The sequence below is a fragment of the Silurus aristotelis genome (genome assembly GCF_946808225.1).
Source record: "Silurus aristotelis genome assembly, chromosome: 14".
NCBI classification, from domain to species: domain Eukaryota; kingdom Metazoa; phylum Chordata; class Actinopteri; order Siluriformes; family Siluridae; genus Silurus; species Silurus aristotelis.
The window spans coordinates 25,669,944-25,696,521 of NC_139587.1; the positions used below are offsets into that span (position 1 = coordinate 25,669,944).

Consider the following 26,578-nt stretch of genomic DNA (forward strand, 5'->3'; position numbering starts at 1 on the left):
GTTATTAGCAGGCTCTGGTGCATGAGCTGACAGCTCTGAAGGCCAAAGTGGACGATTTGGAGAACGAGAAATCGCAGTACGAGAGGAAACTGAAAGCCACAAAGGTAACGCGAATTTCGATTTAATCATTTGTATGTGGATCGTTTTATACGTTTGACTTGGCAACCCGTTTTCATCGTTGTTACGCTGCTAAGTAAAGAGTTCTCTGGATTGATTCTTCAACACTTCTGGACCTCTTCTGCTCTCAGTTTTGACTTCTTGACTTTCTTTTCATCAAGGTTTTTTTTTTCTCCCAAAGGAGACTGCCTGAGGTGTAAGTAAGCAAAAATTAGGGCTGGATGATATGACAGAAATATCATATTGCGATACTTGAGGACATTCCAACAATGTAGACTGTGCATCACGATATATCATTTAGCTAAGAAACTGTCTGCTAAACAGTTAGCCATTTGTAGTTCTTTTTCAAACTGTTACCACAAACCTGAACTGCGCACAAAGCCAGCTCCATGAAGATCTGCTTTACATGGGTTGGAGTGGAAGATCTCCTGCTGTAGAGCTATAAACCCTATGGAAATCCTTTGCAATGAATTGCACCCCAGGCCTCCTCACTTTGCCTACATCATTACCTGACTTTACAACACCGTTGTAGCTGAATGAATCTCCATAAATCTCTACAAGAACACTTTAAAAATTTAGTAGAACATCTTCAAGGTTAAACAGAGGTTATTATAACAAGACTAAATGTGGAAGGTGTGCAAAAACCACATCAAATCTTTGTTCATGAAGAATACATCACTATACCAATAATATATCTGAGAAGTATATCGATGAGCAATTATCGCGATATTATATTATACCGATATATCGCCCAGCCCTAGCTCGAATTACCACTTTGTTAAATACAGTACATGTATCGTTAAAAAAAATCCCATTCGTTAAATTTTTCCAATCCAGATAGTACCTGAGTACTTGAACAAATCCACCATAAAGGTTTGTATTTACTAGAACTGTGAGTCTCATTTATACGATCACACACATTTAGATTCATGGCAGCTCATTGGGCCAGAGACTAGATATTAAAACAGACAATGAGATCAATGAAAATACAATGAAAGACAAACAATTGGACAAATAAGTCCCAATTTTTATTCTTTGCTTCATGTTTTAGATCTTTGTATCTCATCTATTTAGAGTCGATGCTTTTGTTCGAGCAAAAAAGCGATAAAAAGCCATAAACTCTTCTCTTTTTTCTTTCTTTCTTTCCTCTCTTTTGGCTCTGTCATGTATTCTATCCTTCTCTATATTACATTTCTCACCTCTTACTGTCTCCTTCTCTCTTCGTCTCTTTCTCTCCCTCTCTAGCTGTCTATCTCTTATTCTCTTCATGTGTGTTACCAGTCGCTCATGACCAAGCTCTCGAGCCTGAAGCTCACAGTCGAGCACACTCAGGTTGAGAAGCAGCGCTGGGAGGAGCGTTGTCGGGCCGCTCAGGTGCTTACTCGTCACCCTCTAAACTTCATCATAGTTGTACTTCAACATCATGCTCTTCTGTTCCTCACCATCATGCTCCTGCATTCTTTCCACATGGTGCTCTTCTGTTCCTCACCATCATGCTCCTGCATTCTTTACCCATCGTGCTCCTCTGTTCTTCACAATTGTGCTCCTCTGTTCTTCATTATCGTGCTCCTCCCTCTGTTCTTCAATATCATGCTCTTCATACTTCACCCATGGTGCTCATCTGTTCTTCAACATTGTGCTCTTTATTTCTCCTCCACCTTGCTCCTCCCTCTGTTCTTCAACATCATGCTCTTCAAACTTTACCCATGGTGCTCATCTGTTCTTTAACATCGTGCTCTTCATTTCTCCTCCACCTTGCTCCTCCCTCTGTTCTTCAACATCATGCTCTTCATACTTTACCCATGGTGCTCCTTTTGTTTTTTAACATCATGCTCCTCCCTCTGATCTTCAATAATCATGCTTTTCATTCTTTACCCATCGTGCTCCTCTGTTCTTCAACATCATGCTCTTCTGTTCTTCAGTATCGTGCTTCTCTATTTTACACCATCGCGCTTCTCTTGTTTTCCTGTGTCTTGTATCTCCATGCATTGTCAGCGTATTATCACCCTGCCTACGTTGTACGGTGCTTTTGATTTGATCCTTATCCTCATGTGTGATTTGTTGGTGATGTGTGAAGTTCGAAGGTCTTTTCGTGCCAGTGTCGGCTTCAGAGGTGAGAGAAGGGTTGATTTCTGGTTTCATGGTGGTCATTTTCTTGAAATAGAGGAGACGGTGCACAATTAGCTTGTGCTTTTTTGCTGAAAAGGATCTAATGATAGGTGCTTTGTGCTCCACCAGCTTATTTCAAACCTCACTGCAGCACAGACGAGTAGAATAATAGGAGACCAGGTCAGATACTTCCTTCTGGTTTTATTTGTCAGTCTGTAGCTCAATTCTAAGGTAGCCTAAGCCCAATGGGTCTCCTTTAAGCCTGGGTTTTTGCTGGGCATTAAACAACAACACTGTAGTGCATCAGATGCCAAAAATATCTTCTCAGCTTTCTCAGGTTTTCAAAATTTGTTCTCAGCTCTCAAAAATCTCTTCTCAGGTCCTAAAAATTTGGAGTCATATCCTCTATTTATTTCACAGCTCTCCAGAATTTGTTCTCGGCCCTCAAACATTGGTTCTCAGAAGAAATCTAGAACATGTGCATCCTTCTTCTCTGTACCTTTTAATCATCCAATCTGTTTCTCCAGTGTCTCCAGATGTTACTGTTCACCTTCTGTTTTCCTCCTGGACATGGCACATGTGGCTCCTACACCCCATTAAAGTTTTCATGTGTCCTGTGTTCACACCACAACCCCACCACCACCTCTGGTTTGACCCTCTTATGTGGGATCGATGCACCATGGTGTGTATCCTGCATTTGACATGGGATATTTATTGATTTCTTGACATTTTTGCAGACGGAGATCAGCGAGCTTCAGCAGATTTTGGCCTCCAAAGATGCAGAGATTGAGAGTTTACGAATTCAACTGCTGTCCAGAGGGAACGTGAACAGTGACGGTGTGGATAGAGGTGAGCGAGGCGTGTCTGCTGGAAGTGTCATGCAGCTGACTCTGTTGTTTCCTCTGCGGATTGTGTTAGAGGTCGACCGATTTATTCGTTTTGCAATTAATCGGCAGCGACAGTCGATTGCAGAAACAGCTGTCGGCAAAATCCATACAAATATGGCTTCCTGTTTGCTGTCATTACGAGACTGCGCGCCGCACGGAGAGCTCTATATTATATCTATAATTCAGAATTACTTAATTGTGTAGTTATATTCATTAGTTCATGAATTTAATTAATCACATTTTCATGTTTCAGTAAATTTTTTGTTATTTTAATAAAGTTTAGTACTTTTTGACATGTAGTATTAGGATTGTTTGCTTTTTATCCAGGATCCATTAAGATAACTAATCGGTTGATTCATCGTTTATCAACAAGTACGATCCAAACTATCTATCTGTAAAATCCACTATCGCTCGACCTCTAGTGTGGGTTACAGTTCGACTACATGACGTCCTGCGTCTTGGATTTTTTTTTTTCCTACATGATCTTTTTTCAGGATTAAATATTAAATATAATATCTGTACAGTGTTTATGTTAGTGTAATTATCGGTGGTCTGGGAGATGGACACTTAAATATCAACAATGTCGCATCAGTTCAGCTCTGTCTCGGAGCTGTCTTAAGGTTAACTCGTATCTTTCTGTTCTTGTGGTCTCTCTTCCTCTGCTCTGTGATGTAGAGGAGGTGTACAGGAGGAAATTAAAAGGCAAACGTAAGCAAATGCGTGACAAAATGTCTCCACTTTTGCACCTAACTGCCGAACGGCCTGATTTCCCAGCATGCAGTTGTGCCTGCTGTGTGTCTGTGTATATGTGTTTTTATGTTTGTTATTGTGTATGTCTTTGTATTGTGTGTTTGATAACTGCGTGTCCATACTGAATTTCTAGCCATATGTGGTTCCTCCCCCAAAGCCATGAAGATATGGTTAATCTTTGGGAAGATGTTTCACAAGAATTTGTGGTTGAGATTTTTAAGATTTCATTCAGTCCTAGTAAAGTCAGGTACTGATGTAGGTAAGGGGAGGCGGCCTGGGGGTTCAGTGTGCATTCCAATTTATATGTCAAAGGTCTTCAATAGAGTTTGAGCTCCATAGCAGGAGATCTTCCACTCCAACCCCCTGCAAAACATACCTTCATGGAGCTGTTTTTGTGCACAAAGGCAACCTAGAGAATCGGTTTGAGTCTTTGTGTTCAAGTGAAGGGAAGATTTCATGCTACCAAATTCATCCAAAGTGAAGGAAAAAATTAAAATGGAGAAAGAAAAATTCCAATTGAGTGCCTTTGTGGAAACAGTTTGAGGTAGAGACGTATATGGCTGGAAATATCAGGTGTCCCAATACTTTTGGGATATTATATAGTACATGTTTTTTTTTCTTATATTACAAAGTTGCATTTTAACTGAAAGAAGCCACACAGAGTCTGGTTTTTAGAGATCGGTGTTTTAACGTGTGTGTGTGTGTGTGTGTGTGTGTGTGTGTGTGTGTGTGTGTGTGTGTGTGTGTGTGTGTGTGTGTGTGTGTTTTCCAGATCTAGAAATGCAGAAGCTGAAAATCGGGATGGAGTCACTTTTAGCTGCGAACGATGAAAAGGTTAAAGCTTGCTATAAAAATGGCAGAATAGATTTCATATTGCTCGTGTGTGTGTGTGTGTGTGTGTGTGTGTGTGTGCGTGCGTGCGTGCGTGCGTGCGTGCGTGCGTGTGTGTGTGTTGTATATTGTATTTGCATTTCAGTTTTGTTTAGTTTTGGTCTTTTTTCCACAGGATCGTCATATTGAGGAGCTCACAGTGCTGCTCGGCCAGTACAGGAAATGCAAGGACATGATGGTGCTCTCTCAAGGTAACACATTACAATTCAATCAGATTCCACTGGATGTGAAGTGCGTATAGAATAAATAGCAACACCCTACTATGACGTCCCCCTTTCACTGCCTTCTCAGATTTAAAACACTCATGCTTGCCTATAAAGCTAAACAATAGAGGAGTACCCTTCTACCTCAGAGCACTTATTTTACCCCCACACTACAGTCTGCTGCCCCAATCCCATTATGGCATTCGTAACCCGGGTCTCCTCACCTCATCTACATCAGTATTTTACTTTACTAAAACCCTTATGACAACGTGAACAAAGTTCGTTTTGAAATCTTCGCAAATGTATAAAAAAAAAAAAAAAAAACTACGTACATAATTATTCATTGCTTTTGCATTGCAAAATTGAACTCAGGTGCATCCCGTTTCTGCTGGTTGAGATGTTGTAGAAACATCCTTGAGATGTTTCTACAACTTGATTGGAGTCCACCTGGTAAATTCAGTTGATTGGACGTGATTTTGGAAGGCACACACCTGTCTATTTGAGGTCCCACAGTTACAGTGCATGTCAGAGCATAAACCAAACCATGAAGTCCAAAATAATGAATTAAATTAATTTTGAATTAAGACTGTAACATAACAATATGTGGAAAAAGTGAAGCGCTGTGAATTTTTTCCTTGTAGCAGGAACTGTTCTCTCCTCAGACACTTCTGTCTGGGCGGCTTGTTTCAAATGACTGAGTCTCTCTCTTTCTCTCTCTCTCTCTCTCTCTTTCTCTCTCTCTCTCTATCTGTATGCAGTGTGTGGTGATCGTTTGCTGTGTGGCAGCAGTGAGGAGGATCTGAGTGGGTCACTATGGAGGCGAGCTCTGCCCCATAAAGCTCACTCAGACATTGTCATGTCTGACCTGCAGGTTCGTCTCTAAACCCTGTCACTTACACATCACTTACATTTAAATTTAAGGCTTCTTCTTTCGGCTTCTCCCATTAGGGGTCACCACAGCGGATCATTCTTCTCCATACCCCCTGTCCTCTACATCAACCCAACCACCTACATGTCTTCCCTCACCACATCCATAAACCTCCTGATCTGCATATTTGATTTGGCACATGTTTTACGCTGGATGCCCTTTCTAACGCAACCCTCGCCAATTTTTCCTGGCTTGGGACCGGCACTAAGAGTGCACTGGCTTGTGCAACCCTAAAGGCTGCGTTACTTACTTTTAAAGTCAAGTAAGTAAGTTAAATAAGTGAAGGATTCGAAAGGAAAGGAAAGGAAAGGAAAGGAAAGGAAAGGAAAGGAAAGGAAAGAAAAGGAAAGGAAGAAAAACCAAAAGACAGAACAGAAACGGCGGAAAGGCATGCAAGAAAGAAAAAATGGCAAACAGAGAAAAGAAAGAAAGAATAACAAAAAGGGAGAAAAGACAGAAAGAATAACAAAAACCGAAAAAAAAAAGAGCTGGAAAAAAGAACGAAAGAATATACTTTTAATATTCTGGGTTCATTTTTTTTTCTTCTCCTTTTCTGTTCAGATGTCGTCATCACGAGGGACACCACAACTCCTACTGCCTACGATGTGCCTACAAAATGAGCTTGATTCCAGGTAAGGAATACACACATGCACACACACACACATACACACACACACACACACATTCTCATACACACACACACACATACACACACATACAGGTGGCGGTGTGTCTAGAGGGCTGAAATCTGAGCTACACTTTGGGTTGCAATCACACTCTTTTTCCTCCTGTTTCTTTTTTTTCCTCTTTCCTATTTTCTCTTTTCCATTTCTTTGTTCCTTCACTTCTTGTCATCTTTCTTTCTTTTTCTGTTCTTGTGTCGGTATCGCAGCTGTCGCAGCCTGCAGTCCCCCATGGACTGCCACAGCTTGCACAGCAGACAATGGCAAGTACTGGGACATGTGGGTGTGTGTGTGTGTGTGTGTGTGTGTGTGTGTGTGTGTGTGTGTGTGTGTGTGTGTGTGTGTGTGTGCGCACTGGATATGCAAAGAAAGAATTTCAATGTTCTGCAAAGTACACATTACAAGTAATAAGCACCTTCGTTATAGAAATTGAATCCGATAATTGGATACTGAATGACTTCATTTCCACACTGTACTATATACAAGCCGGTATTAATGAACTGTAAGGACCCAAGGAGGAATTTGATGTGTGAGGATAGACTGAAAGTTGAGTTTGTTTCTCTGCAGGACGACACTAAGGATGCTGTCTTCCAGTCTGGAGGAGTTACAGAGTGGATCCAAACAAAGGGTTTGTCTCATTTAATACTACCATTGGGATTCCCATTTTCTGTCCCTCTACTGTCGACAAGCGCGAACTGATCCATATGAACGTCTCGGAGCGAAGCCAGAATGTTGGATAAAGATGGCTGATCAGTTTTTTTCACATCCAGATTGTTCAAAAGTTATTGATTCATCCTCATCACTGAAGGTCCATTCATTACAGCTCCATCATTGTTGAGGTTGCTGTTCATTGATAGCCACTAAAATGCATAACTGTTCATGCAAACTGTGGTCCTGAGACATTGTAGTGAACTGTTGATGTTAATTCCAGTCCAAATCCATCTCTTGATTATAACAATAACTTTCAACTTCCATTCTGAATGGGATTAAAGACATGGAATTTCCTGAAAAACACTCACATCCTGGATAACACCACTGACCCGGGGCTCTTATTGAGGACTTTTATTTAACATATTAATATCTACATTTGTTATTTATTACATAATTATAATCTAAAACCGACTGAAGCAACCTAAACATCCATGTGTGCACGGACACATTATGGCTGTTACTTCAGTGGGTGTTGCCTTGATTATACCATGGCCATGAAGGTTTCTTTTCTGACGCAGACCTTAAATGTTTTATCGAAACACATTCATACCATTTATCTGTCCATCGCTACATTTAATGTTACGTTTTCCTGTTGTCACTTATTTTATAGCAGCAATGAGCAGATCATGGTTACAGCTTTGCTTCTGACTAGAGGTCGGGCGATAGATTTTACTTATACAGATAGCTAGGTTGGATTGTACTTTCCGATAAAAGATTAATCAATCGATTAAAATACTGAATTAAAAAAAATAAAAAATCATAATACATAACACTTAAGGTAAAATAGTACTGAACTTCAAAATAAAAAAAATTTAAATACGGAAAAAAAAAACAGTACTGAATCATGAAAATGTCATATTAAATAGATATGAATATATTCATTATATTAATGAACATAATTATATGAATAATGTTAATCATTATAATAATCATAAGTAATGAATAGAATCTAGTGCTCTCCGTGCAGCACGCAGTCTCGCGTGTTAAAAAAAATACCACGTGGTGTCAGTGGTTTGCCTCTAGAGGCCGCTCTTGTAATAACAGTGGATTTTCTCAGCCGCTGACACATTGTGACCAAGAATTGATCAAAACTGCCCAATCAAAAACAAGCATGATCTGTGGCCATGGTATAACTAATGTAAAATAATTTATAGAATTAATGGTTAGTTACAGTTTTCCCTTTTAACCATATGTGCATGTATGTGTGTGTATGTGTGTGTGTGTGTGTGTGTGTGTGTGTGTGTGTGTGTGTGTGTTGTATGTCCTTTTTTCTCTTTTTACTCTATATTTTCTCTATTTGCTTACCCAAGCATGCAATGGGACAGACTGTAGAGCCAGTTCTAGAGGTACTAGTATCCAGCAAAAAACATTAACCCTCTAACACACCCACACACTCACTCACACACAGAGCTAAAGCATCAAGGCCTTCGTAGAAGACTGATGTGAAATATAAGCTCATAATATATATGTAGAAATAGACAGTAAATTTCACTCCTATACCCCAAACAGAGTCGGCTCATATCAGAGAGCAGTAAGTACCAAACTCTTCCTGGGAAGTTTTCCAGACCCGCACTAAACGGAGAGACGGAGCGACGTTCATCTCCATTCCAGCTGTCGCCTGATGAGAGCGAGGAGAGCGAGATCAACCTGAGTAAGTGGACATCTAAACACTGGCTCTTAGATAAGATTAGATTTAACTTTGTTACTGTGCATGGTAAAAGTACATGGCCAATGAAATGCAGTTAACCAAAAGTGCAAATAGCAATATATACAAATATATATACATATACACACAGATCAGACATAACATCATGACAACTCCATGAAGATCTGTTTACATGGGTTGGAGTGAAAGATCTCCTGCTATAGAGCTCTGACCTCACAATGAATGCACCTCAGGCCTCCTCACCTCACCTCACCTCACCTACATCAGTTCCTGACTTTACTAATTGCTACATGATCACAATTATCTACAAGCACACTCCAAAAATCTAGTGCAACATCTCCTGGAGAGTAGAGCTTGTTCTTCAAATAAAGACTCAATTTGGTACAGTGTGTTAAAAAAGAAGCCAATGTTATGGTCAGGTGTCTTCAGACTTTTCTCCTTATAGTGAACATGAAATCAAACATGCTATTGTAATCCACCAGCTCCAATCACAGCGCTTTTCCTCTTACTGCTTCTAACACCGCAGTGTTTGCATGTCTCTTCCTTTTTAATCCCTCACTCCCTCTCTTCACCGCTTTGCGCTTCGGTATGAAGATCGCTGCAGGAGTGCCAGCGCCCCGGCGTTAGGTACCGTACCCTCGCCTTCGCTTCTGTCTCGGGTTCAGCATGACATATTAAAAACATTCTGAAAAAAAAAGGTATGGATGATATAAAAGAAAAAGGCATGGATTGTTTCTCTGGCTGAGGGACAAAAAATCTGAAATGCTTTCGCGCTTAAGTAATCTTTAAAATCTCTATTTCTATTGATGGCTTTTACCAGAAAAACGACTAAGTTTCAACGACAATATTTTTTTGTTTATTTTAACAGCGTTATAACATTGGTTGCATGAATGTTTCACTTAAAATGCAAATTAGACAAAATCTTAGCAAGCCCCACCCCTTTCCTGTTTTAAATTTACATATACAAACATGATATTCTCTTTCATATTGCGATGCAATACAAATCTCTACTAATACAAGTCACATGGTCAATACTGACTGTTTCATAGATTTTCATCTTTTCTGTCCTTTTCCTTCGATGGTACTGGAAATTTGGTGCAGACGTGCAAACGTGCAAAACTTTGTTCACCCTCAGGCGAAGGAAATAAGACCTTAAAGAGTTCCTTCATTATCACTTGACATAATTACTAAAAAAAATTAACAGTTGATGCATGTTTGAGATACTGATTGATATAAAACCAATTTCGTCACCTCCTTTTTCTAAATGTCTTTTAAGTAGTTTTTAATGCCTTATAAATGCATGCCTACCTTTATAATTGCCTTTGTCCTCTTATATATCATCTATCAGCTTTTGCAAAGAGAAAATGTTAAACACGGTGCAGTTTTAAAAAATTGTATATTTCTTCAACACAGACAGCTGCTGATACTTTAGGATGTAACTCACAGCCTACTGAGACGTGAATAAAATGAGTAATGTTCATTGAACTCATGACACAGGATCATATATGAGCAAAGGTCCCATGTGCTTGATCAGTGCATACTTTTTTTGTAGCAGTATTTATGGAAATTGGAAGTCTAATTGGTACCATTGTGCCATGGAAGTGGTAGATCAGTGGTGAAAGCATTGGACTTTGGATCAGGAGGTCATAAGTTCAAATCCCAGCCCTACCAAGCCCCACTAATGGGCCCCCTAGTAAGGTCCTCCACCCCTCCACTGCTCAGTTGTATGATTGATGCAAATGTAAGTTATTTTGGAGAAGGAAGGGGGGGGGGGGGTCTGCCGAATGCCATTAATAGAAATGGAAATCTCAGCACCACCAAACTGCCACTTCTGAGCCCTTGAGCAAGGCTCTTTACTGCTCATCAACTGCTCACTTGTATAAATAAGAGTTGCTTTGTATAAGGGTGCGTTCCAGATGCTATCAGTGCAAATGATTAGTGGTAGCTCAGTGGATGTTGGACTTCTGATCAAAAGGTCATACGTTTAAATCCAAGCTGCCACTTCTGGGCCCTTGAGCAAGGCCCTTAACCCTTAAACTCTAAAATGAGATAACTGTAAGTCATTGTGGATAAGACTCAGTAAATGAAATATTTAAATGAATTCACTGTATTGAGGATTTTTGAGCAATTTTAATTTCTATTGCTATTCAGGACTAATTGAGATGTCAGACATTCACACTGCAAAGGATTTTTTGTTTTTAAATCCTGGTGCTATAACACATCGTATTTCTCTCCATCCTCTCATGCGTGCCTCAGCACCACGCTGGAAGCTCGAGCTTTTCACAGCCGGTGGGTAAACATCAGAACGTCGAGATAAGCAATGTGAAACCACAGAGCTGATCACAGTTTGGTGTCTTTTCCTGCTTTGACGTAAATCGTTTAGCTAATGGGTGATTCTGAGAGCTCTTTATCTCATGAGACTGAAAACAGGAAAAACATCAGACTGCAGGCTTTGGATTTAGTGAAATAAATCTTTAGGGTTTTAAATGAGCGCCTCCTGTGTTCTCAGCAAAGTCGGAGAAGACGGACGAGTCCACGTTGTCAGATGTGTCGCCCATGTCATCCGGCATGGACTCGGGGCAGCAGTCGCCTGTTTCTCCTGAGAATAAGAAGAATCAGAAAGGCATCAGGAAGCTGTGGGGAAAGTAAGTCATATTCTGACTTGACCCGTGTTATAGACTTGTTATGACTTGTCTCTATGTGTTTATCCCTTGAAACATTTTTTGGTTTTATGCCACTGATATAAATCAGACCATTGAGATTTCTCTACATGATTCCATTGATTTGTATAATATACAGTACCTGTCAATTTATGTTTTTTGAGAGACACATGCATGTCCCTTTTGTTTATATGCAACACATTAGGTAATGCAACAGTATGAAGATTGACTTTGACCAACAAAAATCTTCAAATGTCCAGAAGTTCCAGTTAATTTTCATAAACAAAATCCTTCCTTATCATAATGAACAGCTTTAAACACTCTCGGAATCTGGACAGTTCATTTTTCCAAACGTTCAGCTGGAACACTTTGTTGTTTCCTTTTCTAAAACTTGCCAAAAATGTTCTTCACTAATTAAAGATTTCATTCTGACCTTATGATTCAACTCATCCCAGAGCAGTTTAATAGGACTTAAGTGCGTTGACCGGGCAGGTCATTCCGCGATAGATAACACTTTAAAAAACGCTTACAGAGCTTGGACTTATGTTTTAGCTCATCATCTTGTTGTATGCTGAAGTCGGTTCCAATAAACCACAGTCCAGATGGAATTGCATGGCGTTGAAGTATGGAACGGTAGCCATGTTGGTTCCTTTCACCTAGAATAAATATTAAATCTTCCAAGCTCCAAAACAACCCCGAAAAATTAAGCTTTAATATTTGACTGTGGGGGTGAGGCAGCCTGCCAACATCTTCTCCCCTATTCTCAGTCACAAGTTCTTCTGTTAGAGCCAAACATCACATTTGGAATTATTAGTAAATTACATTGTACAGTGGTTTCTTGACCTACGAGTTTAAGCGATAGTAGAGGCGATAAGCGGCGGAAGAGGTAAAACTAATTTTTTACTATCACTCCTGTACACTACTTTATACATTATACAGTTTCCTGTAATTACTGTACAAGGATAATGTAGATAAAGGATAATATGTGGGCACGTCTGTTGTGTGTGTTGTGTCAGGATAAGAAGGACCCAGTCAGGTGGAATGCCTGCAGACGGTGTGGACAGCAACGATTTCAAGAGGGGAGGAGTCCGTTCCACAGCAGGCCCTCGGCTGGCTGGCATGGGCAACAGAGATTCGGGACGGTTCGTTTTACCACACTAACGGCAGATAGATATGATACTTAAACAAATAATTACAGACATCGAAAGTACAATTGTTGATAATTATTCAGTTTTGTCAGGTATGTCATCCACATTGGTCAGTATGTAGGTACATTTACATTTGCGGCATTTAGCAGACGCCCATATCCAGAGCGACGTACAAAAGTGCTTATACAGGTATACAGGTATACAGGTCACAGTAGTCCAGTGTAACTCAAAAAAGTGATTTATGTGGTAGGTCATCTGCATCTTTCAAATCAACTACCTGATTACTTATTAGAACAATTTGTTGTTGGTTTTTTTTTTTAGAGACTTGAACAACACTCCCTTTTCAAAGTGGTCATGTGACCAGGTGTGTATGTGGCTGGAGGAATATGGGCTGGGACACTATGTCCCCATGGCCAGCCAGTGGGTGAGCAGTGGACAGACTCTCCTCTCGGCCTCCTTGCATGACTTCGAAAAGGCAAGTTCAGAAAAAAAAACACATGGATGCACACACAGAAGGAAATGCTCAAGACTTTCTCAGAGGCAATATAGATTTCTGGCAAAAAAAAAAGATTCGTTAATGAGTATCTAGAGGGGATGGTGGGATTGGGCAAGAGTGTGGACAGGAGTGGCCAAAAGTGTCTTTAAACTGATTGGTCTTGAGTGTCAGGATTAGTAGACTAGATTGATCAAGAGCAAGTGTGTCTTCACTATGCAGGATTGTTTAAGAGTGTTTGCAAGAATGGGTGGACTTGGTGGAAGAATAGACAAAATCGGTCAAGTTTTTGCAAAAATTTCCAGGATGAGTCAAAGTCTATTTGTAACATTAAATGGTACTGCATTTGTATAACTGGAATTAACCAAGAGAGTCTGTAGGACTGGGTGGTATAGCCCAAGGGAGTCTATAGGACTGAATGGAATTGTGCAAGAGGATCTGTAGGACTAGATGGTACTATCCAAAAGTGTCACTAGGACTGGACATTATTCTGTTTAGAAGAGTCTGTAAAACTGGCTGTTACTGCCTTAGAGAGTTTGTAGGATTGGAAGGTATTGTTCAAGAAAATCTATAGAAATGGGTAAAATAGTTCAGACACTATATTGTATTGTTCAAGGGTATTAGAAATGTATTGCCCATGAAATTCTGTAGGACCAGACTGTATTATTCGAGAGTCTCTGTTGGTAGGGGCAGGGTTGATCAAAAAGAGGCATGGGCAGGATTGGTCAAAAAGAGGCATGGGCAAGATTGGTCAAAAAGAGGCATGGGCAGGATTGGTCAAAAAGAGGCATGGGCAGGATTGGAAGATAGGCATGATTGGTCTAAGGGAGATTTGGGCAGGATTGGTCAAAAGGAGGCATAAGCAGGATTGGTCAAAGGAGGTGTGGGCAGGATTGGTCAAAAGGGAGACATGGGCACTATTGGTCAAAAGGAGACATGTTCAATATTGGTCAAAAAGAGTGATGGGCAGGATTGGTTAAAAAAGAGAGTGGGCAGGATTGGTTAAAATGAGGGTGGGCAGGATTGGTTAAAATGAGGGTGGGCAGGATTGGTTAAAATGAGGGTGAGCAGGATTGGTTAAAATGAGGGTGAGCAGGATTGGTTAAAATGAGGGTGAGCAGGATTGGTTAAAATGAGGGTGGGCAGGATTGGTTAAAATGAGGGTGGGCAGGATTTGTTAAGAATGTTTGCCAATGTGTAGGATTATGTCATAACATCATCAGGAACAGTAGTAGGCGTAAAAATAGTCCCACACTGACACACACAATCACATTCCCTTTTGTTCAAGTGTGCATTGTCTGTGATCCACTTTTCCTCACATGACCTTACCATCATCAGTCTTTCCTGCAGTTTCACACATCATTTTAGCTCAATCTTTATATTTACCTGCAAGTGGTGCCATCTGAGGGCTAATATACCCCAACGGCTGTGTCAAACACAGTTACAGTTCTCAAATCACAATAAAAAAAAATTAATTACAGTAACAAATAGATCTGGATTATTCATTCACACTCTCCATTACTTATGCAGTAGTAATATAATATTGGTGGATATATTTTCAGCAGGTTTTACAGTCATGTACCTGCAATGCATCATCTCTACAGTAACACCCCATTATTCATTATTTTGTGTTTTATTCCTTTGGCAATATCGAGTTCTATATAAATGTGAATAGTTATATGTAGAGGATTATGATGATTAATAATTACAGTAATTTGTCATTAGTGAAGTGATTCATAACTCTGGTTTTAGGAGCTGGGGATAAAACACCCGCTGCACAGAAAGAAGCTTCAGCTCGCCCTGCACTCGTTTACCACACGGCAGAGCGAGAAATCAGCAGAGCTCGACCACATCTGGGTTACACGTGAGTGAATTCATGTTATCTTGTGAACAATTCTGGATAATTTGTCAAAATTCATATCTCATAACTAGTGCGATTCCACTGAATAACATGATCCAGATTAACAATTTCTCTCAAAATATTACCGTAATTTCCGGACTATTAAGCGCACACATATATAAGCCGCACCCACTGAATTTGACAAAGATTTTTATTTTGAACATAAATAAGCCGCACCTGTCTATAAGCCGCAGGTGTTCACACTGAAACTAATGAACTTTACACAGGCTTTAATGAAAGACAGTGTCTGTTACACGGCTTGTATCTAAACAGTAGCCTACCAAGAAAGTCATTGTTCACTGTCTTCCTCCTTTCTTTCACAACTATTTCTCTCGAGAGTTTATCTTTTGGCATCGTCGTGCATTTAAAAATCAGCTGAAGTTTTTCTCCCGATGCCGTGCAGCTCAGAACACAGGTGAAGTGTGTGTTTTCATGCCTGGTTGTTTTTAGCGTGATGAATGATTCGCATTTCCTGTAGACAGTCCGAGTGAGCGGCAGGTCAAACGTCAGAGGAACATCATCCATATTTATGATGTGGTGCGGCCCGATTCAGTGGGAGCGCATCTGATTTAATATTAAGAGTTTTATTGGTTCACCTGAACCCGTTCCGCAATTTCATTGGTCTAATGTTATGGGGCTCAGTTTTTTGGAATGAGGGTTGTGAAACCGGGAAAAACCCCGAAAAAATCCATAAATTAGCCGCTTCGTTGTTTAAGCCACGGGGTTCAAAACGTAGGAAAAAAGTAGCGGCTTATAGTCCGGAAAATACGGTACTTTTTCTATTGTTTTTATTTTATCCGAACATTTCGATATTTTCACATGGCAACACGTGGATAGATGTTAATAATACTAATAAAATCACAGAATCAAATTCAAATGAAATTCTGGTGAATTGAAAATGTTGTTGCTGGACGACTCAGATTTCTGAACCCCACAGTAAAATTGCCTTGATTTTGTTGTTGTATCCCGCAGGATGGCTGGATGATATCGGTTTACCGCAGTATAAAGACCAGTTCCATGAAGGTCGTGTGGACGGGAGGATGCTGCAGTACCTCACTGTGGTAAACACCTCTATATTTACTCGCACTTCGAGATTTTTTATTTTTTTGCAAGCAGCGTCGTATTGATGCGGTTTCACTTTCTTCAGAACGACCTACTGATTCTCAAAGTGAGCAGCCAGTTGCATCACCTCAGCATTAAAAGTGCCATCCATGTGCTGTATGTGAACAAGTTCAACTCTTTCTGCTTAAAGAGGAGGCCGGGGGATGAGGTGAGGAAAAACAGGGCTTTTTTATTTGCCTCTGTGTATATGTGAAAGGGAGAAGATGAAGGGAAGGGAAGGGATATGTGAAAGAGAATATAGTAGGAAAAGGAAGGGAATAAGAGGATGAGGATAGAAAGGAAGAAGAGAGAGGAATGAAGGGAAAAGAAAAGGAAGATGAAAGAGGAAAGGAAAGTAAGGGGAAATGGAGAGGAAAGGAAGACAAATGAGGAAAAGAAGAGCAAAGAGGAGAGAAAAAGAAGATGGGAGAGGAAAGCAAAATCAAAAAAAAGAAGAAAAAAGAGGAGAGGAAAGGAATGGATAAGGAAAGATAAAAGGAAGACGAGAGAGGAAAAAGAAGAGAAAAGAGGAGAGGAAAAGATAATGAGAGAGGAAAGGAAGAGAAAAGAAATACGAAAGCAAAAAGAAAATAGGGAGAAGGAAGAAGAGAGAAAAGGAAGAGGAAATATGAAAGGAAGACGAGAGAGAGAAAGAAAAGAAGAAGAAGCCACTGAGAAAATCTGTAAAACGCCATAATGGAATTTGACCAACTGTATTGGTGTCCACTTTCCCACTTTCACAGATGCTGACGTCACCCTCAGAGGTGATTCAGTGGTCCAATCACCGTGTGATGGAGTGGCTTCGCTCAGTAGATCTTGCTGAATACGCTCCCAACCTGAGGGGCAGCGGTGTACACGGGGGTCTCATTGTGAGTAACATTTATATACACACACACACACACACACACACACACACACACACACACACACACACACACACACATACACACACACATGCTATGGCTTTTCAGTAATCCAGTAACCAGAAGTTATGGCTTTGTGCCGCCTCCTGACGGAATGTTAATCTGTCACAGCCTGATCTTTTTTCTGAACATCCAGATCCTGGAGCCACGCTTTAACTCAGACACGTTGGCGATGCTGCTGAACATCCCACCGCAGAAGACCCTGCTGAGGAGACACCTCAACACCAACTTCAACTCTCTAGTGGGAGGTCAGGCTCAGCTGGAGAAACAGGAATACATGGAGTCTCAGAACTACACACCGCTCTCCACTACAGCTAAAATCCGGGTACCGTATCTGGCTTGAGTTCACTCTAGTTTACTTCATGCCCTGATCAAAAACATCATCTGGAGATTATTTGTACACTTCAGGGTGAATTGGGTGTGCAGTTCTCGAGCTGAATTTAGGTAGATCTTCAGTAGCAGGGTAACCTGTAATCTGCCGTGAACATCCTTTCCTTTCCTTTTTTTTGCTTTGCTTTGCTTTTCTTTCATTCCCTTTCCTTTCCTTTCCTTTCCTTTTCTTTCCTTACCTCACTCACACATACACATAGAAATCCTCCCCTCTTCCTTTCTTCTCTTCTTTCCTCTTCCTTTTCTTTCTTGTCTTGGTTTTATCTTCCTTTCCTATTATTTTTTCTCTTCCTTTCCTCTTTCCTTTTAATTTTTCTCTCTAACCTTTCTTTTCTCTACTCTTCCAGAGCAGGGTTAGGGTTAGTGACCATTGTAACTACCAGTAATTTGCAATGAACATCCTATCCCATTCATATCCCATTCCTATTTCATTCCCATCCAATACCTATCCCATTTCTATACCATTCCCATCCCATTCCTATTCCATTCCTTTCCCATTCCCATCCCATTCCTATCCCATTCATATCCCATTCCTATTTCATTCCCATCCCATACCTATCCCATTTCTATACCATTCCCATCCCATTTCTATCCCATTCCTGTCCCATTCTGTCCTATCCTGTCCTTTCCTTTCTTTTCCTATTCCATTCCTATCCTACGGTACCCCCCCTTTCCTTTTTTTTCCTCTCCTACCATTTCCTTTCCTCTCTCCTCGCTCCTCTCTCACTTAAATATACACACAGACTTGCTTTGCATTCTTTTCCTTTCTTACCACCTCGTTTCCAACCATTTAGTTTCCTACACTATTATTTAATTAACTTTTCTTTCCTACCCTTTCCTACCCTTTATATTCCTTTCCATTGTTTTCCTTCTCTTTCCTTCCTCTTTAGTTTCCTTTTATATCCTTTCCTTTCTATTTCTTTTCTTTCTTTTCCTTTCCTTTCCTACCCTTTCCTTTGGTTTTCATTCAATGCCTTCCTTTTTCTTTCCAACTTGTTGCTATGTGGACGACTCAGCAGTACAAATATCATCTATTTATATTCACTCCAAATAATTCACACAAATATTTATTAACAATTTTTTTTGCTTGCATGAACACCTGTGTGTTTTGTCAGCTTTATAACCACTACTGCTCTCACCTCCATTCCCTCCAGCCCAAGAAAATCGGTTTCTCCAACTTCAGCCAGCTCCGAAAGAAACGCCCTGATGACCCCAGTGATTACATCTGCCCTCTGGAGTGTCCGAAGGCTCTGACGCTGCTCAACGATTCCCAGCGACCCGTCTCCAGTGTACAGGACACTGAGAGGAGGGAACAGGTGGGGCCTGTGCTGGGCTCGAGCTAAACTAACCACCCCATCTCCCACTGAGTTTACCATCCACCTCCCCTCCATCCACTCAGGGTTCCCCTGATTACCTGTGCCAAACCCTACCCAACCCCACACCCCTCTCGCTTTCAGCGCCATCATCTAATCCCCCATAATCCCTCACCATCCCTCACTCATCACCATAACGTTACCAAGTGATGCCTTCAGACTGACTGTGAACTTTGTTAATTGAAGGACTTTTTTTTCCATGAAACACGTCGTCATCTTCCATTTTTATACACGATTTTTATTATTTCGTGCTGTTTTTTTGTTTTTTTGGGGGGAGACAGGATTTACACCCTTGTGCAATATTTGTACATGTATTTAATTTTTAAAAGTAAGTAATTTCTAAAGGAGTTTTTCCGACAATGCTTTTTATAGCCTTTGGGTGCGTTTTCGTACGTAAAAAATTTAAAGTGATATTTTTATAAACATCGGAAATGGTGCGTTATATTACAAAGCACTTTGTATATATTTATAAATACACAAAAAAGTATGAAAATCTATGAAATCCAATGATTAATAAAACTCATCCATCACTGTAATACTGTGTTTTCTTTAATATATATTTATATAAAATAATAATACTGCCCATTTGAATTTATAGTGTTTTGCAAAGTAATGGAGAGTGTGTTAGAGAAGTGAAGAAAAGAGTGCAGGCAGGGTGGAGTGGGTGGAGAAGAGTGATAGCAGGAGTGATTTGTGATAGAAGAGTATCTGGGAGAGTGAAAATGAAAGTTTATAGGACTGTGGTGAGACCTGAGATGTTGTCTGGTTTAGAGACAGTGGCATTGAGTAAAAGACAGGAGGTGGAGCAGGAGGTAGCAGAGCTGAAGATGTTGAGGTTTTCGTTGGGAGTGACGACGATGGACAGTAGGACGTTTTGGAGACAAGGTGAGGGAGGTGAGATTGAGATGGTTTGGACATGTGTAGAGGAGGGACATAAATTATATTGACAGGAGAATCCTGAGGATGGAGCCACCAGGAAGGAGGAAAAGAGGAAGACCAAGGAGGAGGTTCATGAATGTGGTGAAGGAAGACATGCAGGTAGTTGGTGTGAAAGAGGCAGATGTAGAGGACAGGGTGTTATGGAGCCGGATGATCCACTGTGGCGACATCTAATGGGAGCAGCCGAAAGAAGAAGAAGAATTGAATTTATAGTGTTTGGGGGTTGACACTGTGTTTATCCGTTTGTTTGTTTTTATTTATTTATTTTTTATATTCAACTACTGACTACATGAAGTGCATTAGAGACCCACTGACCTGCATGTTTGACCCTCACTAACCACCTTTTAATAATAGACCTGGCAACCCTGTAATAAAATACTCTTTCTTCCAAATAAAACAAATTATGGAATCTATGCATTGCATTTTCTGGCCGACAAAATTTTGTGGGCCCCTGACCATATATGTGCTTTTTGATCCCAATCCAACTTGATTTTGTGAAGATGGAGGTGAGGTGATGTGAGGTGAGGTGAGGTGAGGTGAGGTGAGGAGGCCTGAGGTGCAGTCTGCATTCACATTCATCCCAAAAGGTGTTCAATGGAGTTTAGAGCTTAATAGCAGGAGATCTTTCACTCCACTCCATCATCATGCTAGAACTGGTTTGGGTCTCTTTGTTCATGTGATTGGAAAATGTACTGCCACATCCAAAGATATTCTATACAATTGTGTGCCTCCAACTTTGTGGCAACTGGCCAGTAAAGTCAGGTGTCCCAATACTTTTGATCATGTAATGTATATTTATATTCACAAAATTTTATATCATACAAACACTTTTTTTTTTTTTTTTTTTTTTTAAATTTTCCATCAAAAGACGCCTAAATTGCTGTTTTAAATAAAATCATTTGAGAAAGTATTAAATGTTAATGAAACAAAATGAAATTAATTAAATGATATCGTTTCATTTAGAGGGAGTGGTGGCTCCAGCGGTTAAGGCGCTGGGTTGCCAATCGGAAGGTCTGGGGTTCAAGCCCCGGTATCGCCAAGCTGCCACCCTTGGGCCCTTGAGCAAGGCCCTTAACCCTCTATGCTCCGGGGGTCCCTTGCGAGGGAAACATCAAGGTCCGTAACGTCGAAGTGACGTAGGGCCGCCTTCCCGTGGGCTCACCACCTGCAGGAGGGACCGTAAGGGACGGTGCTGTGAGGATTGGGCAGCAGTCGAAGGCGGGGGTTACTGCTTAGACTGCTGCCCCCGCGACCCGAAATACGGATAAGCGGGAGAAAACGAAACGAAAAAAAAAAAACGATATCGTTTCATTATGGTATTATATGGTACTATAAATGTAGAATTATTTCACTTAATTGATTTAAGTTTTTCTCTTAAATTAGTTTTTATCTTTGATCTGGCAGTTGTTAAGTTTGAGTGTAAACCAGAGATGCTAAAACTACGGCCTGAGGGGCAAAGTTGAAATCATATCAGTGGTCCCCAACCCCCGGGCCACGGGCCGGCACCGGTCTGTGGGTCAATTGGTACCGGGCCGCACAGAAAGAATACATAACTTACATTATTTCCGTTTTATTTATTATCTGATTCTGAACGATGTTTTATTTTGGAAAATGACAGGATTTTCTCCTCCACATCTGTCTATGACTCACTCTTGATGCATGTTATGATGCCTCGGACACATGTCTTACCTCCATCCACTACCTTCTTTAAGGGGCTCCGGCCGCTAACACATAATACATTACCGCTAAATTAAAAACCCCAAACTAGTCAAATGAACAAAAATCAACACCGTGGATTCACGTTTATTATTATATTTTGAAAATACCAGTTTTTATGGTCGTATCATTTTATTTTGTTGTATTTATCCGCCACACCTTAAAGGCCGCTCCGTGAAAATATTGTCTGACATTAAACCGGTCCATGGTCCAAAAAAGATTGGGGGACCTCTGCTGTATATGATGCAGAGCTTCATTTTTTAAGCTGCGAAAAAAATGTCAATTTAAATGAAATGTAGACAATGTAAGTGATTTAGACTTTTTTATTTAATGTAATTAAAGAAAACCGCTGCGGCGTGGGTTCGATCCCTGGTCAGGGAACCAACCCCAGCCATTAGGGTTGCACAAGCCAGTGCACTCTTAGTGCCGGTCGAAGCCTGGATAAATGTGGAGGGTTGCCTTAGGAAGAGCATCCGGCATAAAAACATGTGCCAAATCAAACATGCGGATCATGAATACGGATGATCCGCTGTGGCAACACCTAATGGGAGAAGCCGAAGGAACGTTTTTATAGGAAGAAGTTTTGGCACCTCTCATATAGACAAATTACTTTTAGCAAAACTTAGCAAAAAAATATGCCTGGTCAGTGTCACTGGAGTACAGACTATTGAACTTAGTTTGCAGCTGTAATTCGTTGGTAGTAGTGTAAAATTAAAGAGAATATATACAGTAAATATACTATATATTTTTCAGACACAGAAGTGAAGTGCTAATTTTTATGCTCCCTTTTAGCCTTAGTTAACTTTCATCCATTGGTTGTGTTTAAATGTTCATTAATTGCATAATTCAAGTGGGTTTTAAATGTTTTCTTGGTTGTTGTTCTGATGAACGGCTCGACGTTTCAGATGCAGATAACGAAAGGAGCAGCGATGCAGATTGAAGCGTTATCGGAAAGCATTAACCACCTCACAGTGAGTGTTCTCTCATCCGTCTGTTCTCTGCAGTAATTATGCCTCTGGATCATTAACACCATAATAGAGTCCTGGTTTGTGTTTTGAATTTTGCATGTTTGCTCAGATGATCTTCTCAAAACATGGAGGCTAGAAGAGAAAAATGTGCCCGAAAAAATTTTAATCACGAGAGCTGATATAAAGCCATTGATGTAATCATGCTGTTCTGATGATAAAATACAGAGTGATCCATAATAACTACGTTCCAGTTCTTTTGTCTTTAATTGATTTATCAAAGCTTTGAACACTGTTAGGATTTTTTCCTCAGTTTGAAGGCCAAAAAAAAAGTCTGATTGATATCTGATTGTTTTTAGGGTTGGGGTTTTTTTGCCAGTTAAATCACAGCCCAAAATGCATTTCTTCCAGCAAAACACTTTGGGGGAAAATAAAAGCTAAATACATTTTACCAAAACAGTCTGGAAGTGTTTGAGTCAACTCGCATGCAGTGGTTGCTCAGTAGTAAAGTCTCTGGGTTAATGATCAGAAGGTGAGGGGTTTAAGCCCAAGCAACACCAAGCTAGACCCTTAACGCTTCTCTTGCAGGGGTGCAGATCAATAGCTGAACCTGCGTGAAGTGAATTACACTGATGAGCTCTTCATCATGGCACCTGTTATGGGTGGATATATATATTAGGCAGCAAGTGAACATTTTGTCCTCAAAGTTCTGGTCTGCAGTGGTCAGTAGCTATCAAAAGTGCTCCAAGGAAGGAACAGTGGTGAACCGGCGACAGGGTCGTGGGCGGCTCAGGCTCATTGATGCATGTGGGGAGCGAAGGCTGGTCCGTGTGGTCCGATCTAACAGACGAGCTCCTGTAGCTCAACCTGCTGAAGAAGTTTGATTGATTGATTGACTGTTTAGTCAGCAAAAGGGGGACCAATACAATATTAGGCAGGTGGTCATGAAGTTATGCCTGATCAGTGTATGTGACAAATAAGGATTCGGAAGAAGCTTCATGTCGTTAAGGTTTAAAAGAAACCATCTCTACACTGTAAATGAACATAATGAATGCACGTAAAAGTGAACAATTTACTTTGTAATCAGTAACTGGAAGAGTCACTGAAGATCACATCATCTTCATCAGTACAGAGGAGAACACATACATGGTGGAAAGACGTAATGAGAAATTAGGACCAAATATCAATCGGTCGAGTGAATAGAAGGCGATGAGACTCATGTTTAAACACCGTAGTTGTCTTTTACCTCAGGTTATGTTTTTTTTTTTTTTTTTTTAAGTTAAAGGTAAATTAAAAAGAGTTTCATAATTCCCAAAATTTTCCACATACATGAGCTCACGGACACCTAAAACTTTAAAAACATATTTCAAATAGAAACATATTTCAGGTCAGGAAAATCTGAAGTTTAAAGAACAATATGAAGTAGAAAATAGCCAAATTTAGTGATGATGGTAATGATTTCCCCAGGTCCCCACCAATGGAGTATGAAGTACACCATTCTTGTACTTGAGTAGAAGTTCTAACTTCCTAGTTAAAAATGACTCCTTTTACATTTTTATTTCAATAAACGTAGAAAAGTTCCAGCTTCTAAACAAACTTTACTATGAAGAGGATGATTAATGAGAACTGAGTGAATAATGGATGCAGTTCAGTGCTCCATTCACCTGCACATCACACCTTTATAAAGAGGAGGTTTTTTCTACACCCACAGTGAGAGAACCTTCACTTCATACACACACTCATCAGAACCTTGTCAACAGAAGAGTCTTTCATTTCAAGGCTCTGTGTTTTGAATGTGGAACGCCAAGTTTTTCTATTGGCCCTTTTACAAACAGGTCTTTGTAGTGCAAAAAGAAGCAAGATGAAATAAAACCAGATGTTCTTTCCCTGTTCTGTCTGCAGGACGTTACAGCTCTACCTCTGCCATGTTAATCTGTATTCTATGTGACTCTCAGGACACGGCTCGCTCTCAGTAGTGTCGCGATACGTCGTATTCACGTAGCGTCGGCAGTGCTGGGGGAAAGAACGCGCTCGAGAAACGGTTTTAGCGAAGAGAAAACAATCTACATGCTAAATATTGGTCGCAAATAATTATGTATAAAGAAATCCGGGTTTTACTGATGCAAATATGTAAAACAAATCGGTGCATTGCGATACAAATGACTTTTATCCGATGCACGCATTTTTAATGCCGATGAACCAATACGAATCGGTGAATCTTACAATCCCTACTGTGCACCACTGCCCTCCATACATGCAATCTGGACAGAATTTTAATGTCTACCATAGCATCTTCAGTGTTGTGTAGCTATAATATAGTAATAGGAATTACAGACACTAAAGATCTAAGTGTGGCTTGTTTAAGAAAGGGTATTTGTGCTCTAACCCCAGCCGTTACTTTACCTCTTGCTTCCAGCACTTACTCAGCCGGGACGTCCTTCTGAGAGGAATGAGACGCAGCCACACGGCCATGGTGTGACCGCTCGCTGCTCGGCTAACACCGCTACCTCCCTGACCTTCATCAGATCCCCAGCCTCAGCACTGATAACCCACAACCTCCCTGATCCCTGACCCGGCCTTTACCACGTTTCTCAGCCTAACATATCCACGTTCTGGGCGGAAACTTCCAGAAACAGCACTTATGAGAACAGACTTTGTATCCGGTGTCACTTGAACACTCTGTATGCTAATTGCAGCTTTCTTAACACTCAACACACACTCACCGTGCTGAGCTTCAGTCACCTTGCCATCCTTACAATCGTTTGTAATCAATTGTACAATCAATAATAATATATCACACAATGTACACCTCAGAATCAACACTAAGCACAAAGTTCTACAGGTTTGAGGCACATTTATATGTATATTTTCATAAGCATGATGTATTTTTGGATTAGATGCATCCCATGTGATAAAAAAATCCCTCATTTAGTTTTCTATACTTCAGTACACTCCGAAAATACATCCAATACTTTTCTGTAACATTTTATGGACTGCACTTTTGGCACATACGTGTAGCTGAAAGTAATCGCTACTAAAAGCGATTGTTCCATTAAACAAATTATACCATTAAAAATCAGCTTCATGCACTCAAACAGAAAATATCCCAGTGTTCCCTAAATCCTTTCTTTAGATTTGTATGGAAATTATACAGCTACTGTAACACTGGAATCCTCACAGTAAATTTGCACTTGTTTTGTTGTTTGTACATCAATGGTTAAGGCATTGGACTCTGCACTGGTTGATCACAAGTTAAAATTTAAGCACCACCAAGCTGCCACTGCAGGGCCCTTGAGCAAGGCCCTTAACCCTTTAACTGCTTAATTGTTGTAAGTCTCTCTTTATAAGGGCATCTCAAGTGCCAAAATACCATAAATGTAAACATAACTTCAACAATAAAGCAAAGAAACTGAACAAGGGGAAACACATACTAGTGATTAGACTCAGATTTAGATACGCAACTAAATATCGTCTAGTGGCGACATCTACTGGGTAAAAGGGGGAACAGCAGGTAAGAGAACAAAAAAAATAAATAAAATAAAATAAAATAAAAGGTAGAAACCTCAGAGGAACCCTCGAAATCCTGACACGTTTGGCTTATTGTTTGGCTTTGTGTAACTGTTAAATTGATCAGTTTAATTGCTTAGAAGATGTTGACTAATTTCCCAGTAGCCGCTCTGATACTGGTTTTGGCTTTGACAGAATTATGAAATCATTTCTGTATATAGTATCAGCTAAATCTCCAACAGCTCTTGTTAAAAATGTGGCTCAACACAGACTTCGTGTTTTATAAACTGATGAAAGTGCAAAAAGAATCTATTACTTCTGCCCAAACTATCCATTTTTTTATGTTGAAAAGCACCCCCAAAATTTACAGTGGTTTGTAAAGTTGGGCAAAGTCAGTTGTTTGTCCTGTTTGTTACCAAATCCTTTATTTTTATCCTTTGTTTTTTATTATTAATCCTAATTTGGATGGTAAAATGATAAGCCCAAAGTAAACTCATTGGACAACTTTGCTTCTTTAA

General features: G+C 40.2%; 1 protein-coding gene across 34 annotated transcripts in view; it reads left to right on the forward strand.

Moving 5' to 3' along the window:
- Positions 1 to 26,578, forward strand: part of ppfibp2b (PPFIA binding protein 2b) — an 80,355-nt gene that overhangs the window by 52,187 nt on the left and 1,590 nt on the right. For 5 of the 34 annotated variants that reach the window (XM_083560992.1, XM_083560970.1, XM_083560976.1 and 2 more), the window contains 20 exons: positions 9 to 104; positions 2,964 to 3,075; positions 3,789 to 3,821; positions 4,636 to 4,697; positions 4,870 to 4,945; positions 5,716 to 5,828; positions 6,447 to 6,517; positions 7,136 to 7,196; positions 8,590 to 8,625; positions 8,789 to 8,930; positions 11,455 to 11,590; positions 12,622 to 12,747; positions 13,075 to 13,228; positions 14,999 to 15,110; positions 16,119 to 16,207; positions 16,294 to 16,416; positions 16,991 to 17,116; positions 17,307 to 17,495; positions 18,715 to 18,876; positions 22,494 to 22,559. In XM_083560992.1, the coding sequence (XP_083417118.1) occupies positions 9 to 104; positions 2,964 to 3,075; positions 3,789 to 3,821; positions 4,636 to 4,697; positions 4,870 to 4,945; positions 5,716 to 5,828; positions 6,447 to 6,517; positions 7,136 to 7,196; positions 8,590 to 8,625; positions 8,789 to 8,930; positions 11,455 to 11,590; positions 12,622 to 12,747; positions 13,075 to 13,228; positions 14,999 to 15,110; positions 16,119 to 16,207; positions 16,294 to 16,416; positions 16,991 to 17,116; positions 17,307 to 17,495; positions 18,715 to 18,876; positions 22,494 to 22,559 (2,085 nt within the window). Of the gene's footprint in view, positions 1 to 8; positions 105 to 2,963; positions 3,076 to 3,788; positions 3,822 to 4,635; positions 4,698 to 4,869; positions 4,946 to 5,715; positions 5,829 to 6,446; positions 6,518 to 7,135; positions 7,197 to 8,589; positions 8,626 to 8,788; positions 8,931 to 11,454; positions 11,591 to 12,621; positions 12,748 to 13,074; positions 13,229 to 14,998; positions 15,111 to 16,118; positions 16,208 to 16,293; positions 16,417 to 16,990; positions 17,117 to 17,306; positions 17,496 to 18,714; positions 19,470 to 22,493; positions 22,560 to 24,969; positions 26,566 to 26,578 lie in introns of those variants that run through there. The other 29 variants (XM_083560973.1, XM_083560985.1, XM_083560995.1 and 26 more) reach the window with 15 other exon arrangements.